At 37.1% G+C, this 10,151-nt stretch overlaps 1 protein-coding gene across 1 annotated transcript; it reads right to left on the reverse strand.

The window, feature by feature from the left end:
* Positions 1 to 8: 8 nt before the first annotated feature.
* On the reverse strand, positions 9 to 7,060 carry LOC106956611 (interleukin-18 receptor accessory protein-like). Its single transcript, XM_015047562.1, has 12 exons — positions 6,767 to 7,060; positions 6,474 to 6,636; positions 6,125 to 6,275; positions 5,789 to 5,954; positions 3,212 to 3,283; positions 2,911 to 3,040; positions 2,685 to 2,833; positions 1,826 to 1,963; positions 1,534 to 1,635; positions 1,341 to 1,448; positions 1,145 to 1,260; positions 9 to 415 (listed from the first exon to the last, which is right to left on the reverse strand). Exons 1-12 carry the CDS (start codon positions 6,855 to 6,857, stop codon positions 182 to 184), a joined length of 1,620 nt encoding a protein of 539 aa, XP_014903048.1. The 5' UTR covers positions 6,858 to 7,060; the 3' UTR covers positions 9 to 181.
* Positions 7,061 to 10,151: the final 3,091 nt, after the last annotated feature.

Here is a 10,151-nt window from a genome sequence, read left to right on the forward strand (position 1 = left end):
AAAAAAAATGGTTTTCATTTATTTATTGCAGCAGTAGGAGAAATCATGATAAATTACATATTTATTTACATTTCAGATTCAGCTTTAGCTTTATGATACGGTCTTTTGGTGACGCATGTTTATGAAAACTAACGCATAATGAGTTCCAGCGGGGAAACGTTTTTCCCACACCTCAGGCCTCTCATTGCACACGTGAAGCCGGCCTCGCTCCGTCAGCTGGCATGGCTTTCTGCAAAGAGATCCAGAAGCTCCTGGCGGTCGTGGAAGGTGCGTCTGTGCTCCACTGCAGACTGGGAAGCACCTTCAAGGCTCTCTGCACCAGTTTGGGCAGTGGAGGTTCTGGCTGGATGAAGGATGCCGAAGTTCCTCTGGTCCAAATCAAGAGCATCTTGAGGGCAGAGTTTTGCAGTAAGGCCTAAAGATGTGGAAGAAGATGTGAGTCACTGGGGTTAAAATGACTTCACTAGTGAATCAGGATGGTAAACTGAAACATTCAGAAACTACAGAGGGTTCTTTGTGTTTTGTTGTGGAGTGAGCTTCTTGATTTCTTGCACCGGTACCGGTTTCAGTTTATGTCAAAACAGCCACAAAATGAAACCAAGTTGTTTTTGTATTGCTCTCAGGATGAGTATAAACTGGATTTGTAACAGTTATGGTGTTTTCTTTTTTTTCCTTTAAAAGCCCACAAAGTTTTGTGCGGGCGCGTGGGGGAATTATGTAGAAAATGTTGAACTAGAGATTCTTGTGAATGAAAAGCAGTGGGGATTGTACTAGCTTGCGTTTCTTCTTCTGGTATTTAAAAAAAAAACATGCAAAAACATTTAAATCGATAAGTATGTAAATGAAACAACTTAGGTGGAATTAATTTTGAATAATTATGTGCAATGCAAAATCTCAAAGCATAATTTATCATTTGATAACTTTCTATGAGAATGTAGAAACTATCCTTTTAAAACCATCCATTTTTGACTAATTGTGAATCTGTTATCTGGCGGATCAAAGAGCCAAAATTATTATTTTTTTTAATATTGTGAGTTTTTTATTTTATTTTCCAGTTTCCACTGTAGTACACTCTCAAAAAAAAAAAAAAAGGGAAAAAAAGCAGCTATAGGTTTAGAAACCCCTCTGAAATATTCCGGCCTACCTTGACTCCTGATTCCAGTACAAACACAGCGTTGCTGCTGGCGAAATATTTAGCTGACAAGACACAGATGAGCATTCGACTTCTGTTTATAGTGAGAACCACATCGTTTGTGTAAGCTGTAAAGCAAGATCAGATAATTAATAAAAAAAAGAAACATTTGTGGAGACAGATACACACACGCAGCTGATGCTATTACCTCCTCCTGGAAGAATGTCCCTTTCCAGCAGACAGACGCGATACCCCCACTGGTCCTCTAACACCCGGGTCAGCCGCATTTCTATCGGTTCCTCACGGCTCTGTATCTCTACGTTTGATATTCGGAGGAGACAAAACATGAGCTTTTTTGTTCTCTTTTAAATCCAAACAATGATACGCATATCGGCTCATACCTCCTGCGTCACTGTAAGGCTTGGAGGAAATGGCCAAACATTTTACCGCCTCTGCTGATGGACCAGTCCACACATATGACACGAAAACATCAAATTCCTTCTCTGCAAGGTAAGAAAAATATATATTTAAATATTAAAGTAGGAATTTATTTTGTTCTCTATCATAAGCAACATTCCTGTGTATTGTCAGAAAACTGCATCGATTTGCCTGATAAAAATAACGCGAGATTTCACAATGTCAGATCTTAGCAATGAGATTAGTCGTAGCATGCGCGTGTGCGTGTTTTCTGACCTCCATCATCTTTTCCAAACTGGAAGCGTGATCTGAAGATGAGCTGTAATTCCACCCACTTCACATGCAGGATGATTCCCAGGCTGACGACCAGCAGAAAGCAGCCAAACGGATAACCGACCAGTGACCGCCATTTCCCTGGAATGAAAGCACACACACATCTTAAAATGGCATTACTGTGTAGCTTAATTACTACAATACACAATCAGATAAACTATTTATTTTCTTATTGGCACCCCAACAAGGCAATTCATTTTTTTTAGCATAATGAACAAGTATGACACATTATTGTTTTTTGCTAAAGGTTTTAAAATGAAACATAATCCGTTAAAAAATCAACTAAAGCTGCAAAATGATTTGAACTTTGGCCTCTTTGGGATTGAGTGAGAATGGAGAACATTTTCTAAAATAATGAAAAAATTGGTAAGTTTGGCTTAAAAATGTAATCAAATAAAAAACTTAAATGGATTTTTTTTAATCTTGTTATCTACTATAGTTGAAAATATAATTACTACAACATTTTGTCCAGACAAAAAATGAACCATAATATTTTTATCTTGGTGCAGCTACCTGAATAGCATTCTTTTGTTGTTGAGCTGATATGATTATGTTATCTTCTCAATCAAAATCTGAGCTTTTATAAATCCACGTGGTTTTAGTTTTGGGTTTTGCTTCATCAGTTCACACCCACACAAGTTTGATTTAAGGAAACTAAACGTAATAACCAAAGCGCCCAGTCATACCGATGTAGCTGACTCGGTTATTGTTTTTTATATGCAGCTGTTGGAGCGACGACGTAATTTTAAAAGCTCAAATGCTGAATTGAAAATGCATAACAAATGGAGCACAAATGAGCTACCTTGCTCTTTTTCTTTAAGTTTAATTGTGACATTGTTGTTTCCCACAGTGTTGCCGGCTAAGCAGGTGTATGCGTGCTTCAGGTGCTGAGGCGTCACTTCCTTTATGGTGTACGTCTGCGTAACCTTGATATCTGAAAAGAAGACTTCTCTGGAATGTAGAAGAACATTAACTTACTTTCCATTTCAAAGCAAAGCTGTGAGTTGAAAGTGCCCTTATTCACTCACTCATGTCGCTCCGTGTCTACCAGGGTCATGTTGTCCATATCGCCGCCATAATTCATGAACCACTCTACTTTTCGAGAAATGTTTACCTCAAAATCAAAGTCTACCTCACACGAGAGGTTGTGAGGCTGACCTGAAACAGAAAACAACTTGTTTCAGATGTACAGGTATAAAATGCCTGGCTCAACTACGCTGGGATATTCTAAATAGTCTATATCATGTAAATAAAAAAATCGGTGATTAAAAAAAAAAAAAAAATCAAGGATTTTGATGTTAGTCAATTTAGCTGCATCAACGCACTTACCAAGCTCAACCTCCTCAGTCATGTTGGCAGCTGGATACTTAACCACGGGAGGAGAGTTTGCTTCTGTAAATGCTGTGGTAACAGGAACTAAAGTTATATTTTCATTCTGCAAAACATGGGACTTCAAAGATGTTACGCTATACAAACATAGAAACTCTTACATATAAAAATGCAAAAAGAAATTAATCAGCATGCTATGTAAGACTATTGTTAATTTCATCCTTAAAAGTGCAGAACTAAAGTTGCAGCTTTTATAGTGGTGGTCACATTTACTGATTGTTCAGTTAATCTAGTGCATCTAATTGACAGCAACAGTCTTCCACTTTCCCTCTTCAGCCATAAAAAATCAGTGAGAATGTCAGTTGTTGATGGTTATTGAAACAGTATTTATTTATTTTTTTTAGATGACTATAAGTCATATTTATATGAGTTTGGTTTAACAGGACAAAAATGTGTTTTTGTGTGTCACAGATTTGGGTTATCACTAACAATCTGTTAGTTTAAGTAGATATTTCAATACACTTTGGAGTAGGAAATGATATTTTACGAGTCTGGAAATCCTCCATCAAACTGTAAGAGAAACTCAGATTGCCAAGATTAAAACTCAGATTGCCAAGATTAAAACTTGTCTCAGAATAAAACCAAACATCACGCCAGCAAATTAGATAACACTTTCAAGTGGAGAAGGTAGAAAAAAAAAAGAAAGTGACTGAGAAACTCAGAGGTGAAACAGTAAAGCACTGGTAAGCCACAGATATGGAGCGATTAGATTAGTTTCATTTTTCTTAAAAAAAAAAAAAAAAAAAAAAGTACTGTGAAAACAGAGTTCTGATGAACCAAGAAGTGCACCAAGAAGGATAAATAACAGCATTCTTAACAAATAGGGCTTATTTAATACTTTTATAAATACATTATACCCCATAAAGTAACTAGCTGGTTTAAGCAAAAAGCGGTTTCAAATGCTGCTGTGGATTTCCTCATGGTAGCATCTCTAAGTAAACGTTGCGCACTACAGAAATGAAACAGTCAAAGTTAATGCAAGGGAAAATACTTACAATGGCAATATGTCATTGGGACTATTGTGTGTGTGTGTGTGTGTGTCCCTATTGAGACACACACACTTACTCAGTGGCCTTTTTCTTAGAGCCACAGATAATCCCCACAAAATGTTGTTTTTGAAATATTCAGACCCGTCTGGCAAGCCTCCAACCACCAGGTTACCTAAATCCACATTCTCCCCCCGTTCTTATGCTTGTTGCCACTGCATTCAGACGTCTACATGCATTGAGTTGTGCAATTAATGAATTCTCTATTGGAGCTAAAAAGCACTTGAATCACTGGACATTATGAAATGTCACATAAGTGTGTTGAATAGTGTGAATTATCTCTTCTTTTACCTCTTGGTAAATTATTATTATTATCATTATTATTAAGTAGATTTGCTGCGTCTGTACTATTAACACTTTGATACATAAAGTTGGACAATTAAAAACACAAGACAAAGAAACCGGAAAATATTTCACATTTTAAACGAACATGAACTTTACATTCAAGTGTGACTGCAGGAAAGCATTACTTGGGGTATGTAAGCTCTGTTTAGTGGGAAAAGGAAAACCACAAAGTATGCTATGAGCATGAGCGCTCTCGCTAACAGTGGAAAAACTGAATCTTGCATTTCTGAAACTTCCTCTCTGCCTCAGACCTAAAGACTGACTGCTCATTAATATATATTTTTTTTACCAATACATCTGATTTTAAAAGGTTATGAAGGTACTGTTTTTCTTAGATGATATGCATTTCTCCAATAAAAAAATAAATATATATATATATATATATATATATATATATATATATATATATATAATGTTCAATATGTATATTTTATGTATTTTTGACACCACACATCTACCACAGCAGAGCAAAGGCTCCAGCAACCACACAGTCGACCACTTTCTGCAGAAGAGGCCTCCTAGTTTCAAAAACTAATTTATTGGTTGGGGGAAATAAAAACAAACAGTTATGACGAACACGTCTCACACTTGGTGATCTGGAAAAATCGCTGCCGTATTTGGGGGCTAATGCAACATACTGCCCACATAATGAAGGTTTTCGAAGTTCTTGCAATGATTCTGAGCCTGCTCACAAGTGGATGCATGCATAAAATGCAATCCTTTAAGTGGAGTGTTGCTTGAAAGGCATACTAGGACATGGAAATTTATGTTTAAAAGACCCAGAAAATGTTTCTGCTTGAACGCAGTTGTTGCATGCATTTGTCAATTCATTTATTGAATGACATGGCAAAAATGTAAGACTTATTTGTTTTGTCTATTGCATTTTGCAGAACTGTGACCTTGTGATTTTTCAGTGCAGATTTTGTGTGTTCGTAGAACAGGTGTGAGCAGTATGTCTGCTTTGCAGTACAGAGGAGGTGCTTAATGATAAATCAAAACTTTCAGACTTTTGTTTCTTTGCTCTTAACATGAGTGTGATTCACTGTGGCAGTCATGGTGTAGCACATGCATGAAACGTCTTCAGATTAGGTTTTTGAATTATAGCAGAAATATCGAAAAGTCTTACGTATGACTTTAACGTGGACGGCCCTCCTGAAGACCCACGTGACTCCTTGCTCAGTTATTCGTCTGTCACAATAAAATACACCCGTGTCCTCTCTGTAGACTGTGCAGAGATGAAGCTCCCCGTCTTCAACACAGGATTCTCTCGCTATAGATACGAGTCTGTTTTTCTGCAAGAAGGCATACAGGAGTGAATTTGGGACCTATAGGTGCATGTCACCGCTCCCATTTGGCACTGGCGAAGTACCTCAGTCGTGAAAAACAATCAGAAATGGATTCTGCAAGGAAGTGGTTTTGGGTGTTGTGAGAGGTTGTCACTTTGCTCTTGTATGTACTTCACCTTGTACCAAACCACACCTGTGTTGTTATAACAGGCATGTCCGGGACAGGGGATGCGTCCCTCAATGTGAGCCAGCAGCATCACGCTGCTCTCTTCAGGCTCGAAGCATCTCAAACTGGTTTTTGCGATGACCTGCAGAGTCGAATTTGACCTGCAGCAACAGTCAAGTTGGAGAGGTGGGATCAACAATACTTTAACCAAGAAACTTTTAGTATGTAGCGTAATAAAACATACGTTTTTAAGGAACAACATATAAACATGAACCCAATGTTCGAGGCACTTTAGTGAATGGAGTTAAACTCTAGCTTTCAGTTAAAATGAATGTTGTTACAGTGACCACATGAGTTACCCTGTGAAGCTTCTGTTTTCTCCAGCATCTTTAGCCACAAACTCTTCCCCACATGCTTTGCCGTCGTCAGCTCCGGCTCTCTTCACAGGGGACTTCTCAGATGGATCGCATGGCATCACAAAGACTTCCCCCTCCACAGCTTTGTAGTGATGAAACGGCTGATCTGCAGACAGGAGCTTTGCAGCTGCATCAAACTCTTTTTGTTCCTTTGACCAAATTGTTCAGTTGTTTATAAGTTCCTGCACGCTAGCTTTGAATCTTTAGACACGTTCATAAAAAGCCGGGAGGAGTACCTGTCAAAATCCTCGGTTGTTGTTTTTTCCCACAGCAACCCTTTGCGATAGTTGGAAAGAAAAAGTAAAACAGAACGATTCCGGTTCGCATGTTCCGTCTCCAAAACCACAGGCTTGTTGATTTTATCGGTGGAAGAAATGCAGATCTTTACATCGCACTAATTCTTTTCTTTTCTTTTCTTTTTTTTATGACCAGTCAGAAGTGATGTTTCGGATATTTTCTCTTCTTCATCTTAAACGTTATCGACTTCTCTCTTGAGGGGTGAATCTTGTGGTGTTATTTTCAAAGGACAAACTGCGCTCGTAGTGGGTTGACGCACTGTTTCCTGTTTGCTTGTCTTTGAACATGATTTCTATGAAATCTAACATGGTAGCCATTTCCTATGTAAACAGTACATATATATATACATATATATGGTGTTGAGATGTCCTTTTTTGGTCTCGTGAAATTATTTGTTTGGCATTTTGGAGATAAGCACAAAAGCAAAAAGGGAAGAAAGAAAACATCCACAAAAAAAAGGTCAGACAGAAATTAAAATCTAAAAAGTGGATTATATATATATATATATATATATATATATATATATATATATATATATATATATATTTGCAGTTTTTCTCTTGCAGCATGTGGGGTTTGTTAAACGTGTAAGTTATGGTTAACCTTGCATGACCTATTTGAAATGACTTCTCTAAACCTGACCTATATCATCTCACCGTTTCTCATGCTTCTTGTTGCATGCAAACGCAGCACTTGATTCAAATCTGCTTATTCATTTTTGCATCCTTGTCACATTTTTGCATCTACATACTGTGTAATTCGGAGGACAATGTCAGGATGCAGGGATGTGCTTTAGGATCATGTCACGTGAGCACGGCACTAAAGTTATGTGAAAGAGTTTGTTTCCATGGCTTAATTACCATCTGCTGGATTTCCATATAATGAGGGAGTTTTCTGTCCCTCCAGTGCAGATGTGCCGTTGCGCCTCCTAAAGTCAATGAACGCTTTTCCACTGCAAATTAGAAAAGCCTGTTTGCTTACCATTTTAATTCTGATTTTAAGACCCACCTCTTGTTCTTAGCTTTCAATCTGATATAAGTGGTTCATTTATTAGTATTTTCTTTACATGTATTCTATTTTGTATTTCATATTGTATTTTCCTGTTTCAACATTTTTCTTGAATTTTAGTTCCACTACTTTTTGTTCAGCACTTTGGTCAGTGCCTGCTGTATTAAAAGTTCTTTACAAATAATGTTGACTTGGCTAAAAAACAGAAATAGGAATCAATTTAGAGAACGCCAGAAAATCTCATATGCAATAAATGAAAAAAAATAAATTATCAACATGACTAAAATTCAAGTAGATTTAAAAATACAAAGATAATTTTAAATCAGAATACTTTTCCTGCACTAACTTTGTATACGCTTGTGGTCTAATTTCATAGTTTTATAATAGAGCAAGATTTTTTTTACTTTTATAAATTTGAGAATATATATGTCAATTAATTAGTGTTGTGAAACTGTATTTAACATAGCTGCCTGAATACCTTTGTGACATGTTTGGTCTGTGGTTGTAAAGTCCAAGATCTGCCTCATGACTAACACCAATTTTCAGAGGAAGGTAATTTATTTTATGCTAACTGTGAGTCGCAAACAGCAGTAGTCTCTGAGAATTGGATGATTCTTGTACGGGGACTAATTTAGTTTCATGTACACATTTTTGTGCAGAAACTTTAAACTCAGTGGATATGACTTGTACTGTGTTCATAAAGTATTGGAGCTGAAATGGAAATGGCAAAGTAACAGAACAGATCGATACCATCTGTTGTGTTACCGTGACAAGCAGCATTGTCTGAGAAGACGAGACAAGATTATTCTGAAATAGTTCACCACATCCAGTATCATGTTCTAACCGTCGGGGTCTCATGGGGTTCAAATCTGATTTTACAATGCACTGCTATGCAAAAGTTTCAAATCACCCATCATTCGTTTACGCTTTGTGTAAATAAATCCAGCCTTTTTTTTCCTTGTAATATTTAGAAGAGTTGAAGAAAATTCATTTTCTTCTTTAAATTTTAGTTGTTTTCTGTCTTTTGAATGTTTTCATATTGCTCTGTAACATTGTGCATAAACTGGTTTTATTATGATCCGTCGTTAGACTCTTGGCTCATTAAAAGTGTAAAACTAAATGGGGCAAATATAAAGACCTGAATGCCTCATTGGTCTTTTGGTTGACTACATTCCTGATGAATTGTTGTTTAATAGGAGTGCAGGAGGGGAAGTACCAGGAGATAACTGTGGAAATAACTTAAACAAAACTGAAGATGAGCAAGAAGGTGATTGATGTCAGGAGGAAGAAGATAGCTTAATGGCAACTAGGGAGACGGTGTAGGGTTTGTGAAGGGCATCAATCACCAAGGTGCTACTACCAACATCCAACGACTATTGACTTGAATGGAAACCCCCCACCCCACCCCACCCGCACACACACACACACACACACACACACACACACACACAAAAGAACCCTCTAATGTCTCATAATTGTACAGCAGGTTCACCAAGTTACAAGAAAGTGATGAGTAAAATCTATTTCCTGGGGAAGCTTAGATCTTTTTTTAAGATCATAAAATGTGTTTTTTGCTTTCATGGTGTGTTGTGGCCATTGCGACATTCTTTGTTGTGGTTTGCTCAGAGGGCAGGCAAAGAGCCAGCAGCAGTAAACAATGTTGTGCCGCACACTGAACTGGACTGGACCTGAGGTACAACATTCGCCTCACTTTCATAGCAGCTGGCTGTGGAAGCAGAATTACCCAGAAATAAATGCCAGCATTTGAAAAGATTTTGGTTCAGATTGGTATGAATAGTAGAACGTAAGAAACTTATCATAGTAAATGGTGAAAACAAATTGCATGTACTTTATTCCAGAAAGTTTTTACTAGTCAATAATCAACATTTAAAATTATTAGTAATTGTAAATCAACATTATAAAAAATACAGTTCGATTATGTGTATTTTCTTTCAAAAACTTTTCATTTGTCTCAGACTTTTCGTGTCTGTTGTAGCTTTCGTATAAACAGAGGTTACAATGAGCAAAGTCACACATTCTTCATATTTTACAGGGACTTCATTTATGGAAATAAAGTTATTTTGACTAGATATTCACGATCCAGTGAGAACATATCGGATAAATCTTAGCAAAAGAATTTAAAATAGATGAAAACCAAAAGCTGAGGTGTTAATGTACACAGCAACAAAACACATGACAGATAAATTCACAAGTACTCAGTGGTATTGTAATGAAATCCCATTACTTGGATGACTCAGTTATACGTTGATTCCTGCTGTTTTTCTGTTACTTACTTTTAACAAAAAAAAACCCCTC

Source organism: Poecilia latipinna, unplaced genomic scaffold, assembly GCF_001443285.1.
Source record: "Poecilia latipinna isolate Pla-1442-1.1 unplaced genomic scaffold, P_latipinna-1.0 Scaffold833, whole genome shotgun sequence".
Classification (NCBI taxonomy): domain Eukaryota; kingdom Metazoa; phylum Chordata; class Actinopteri; order Cyprinodontiformes; family Poeciliidae; genus Poecilia; species Poecilia latipinna.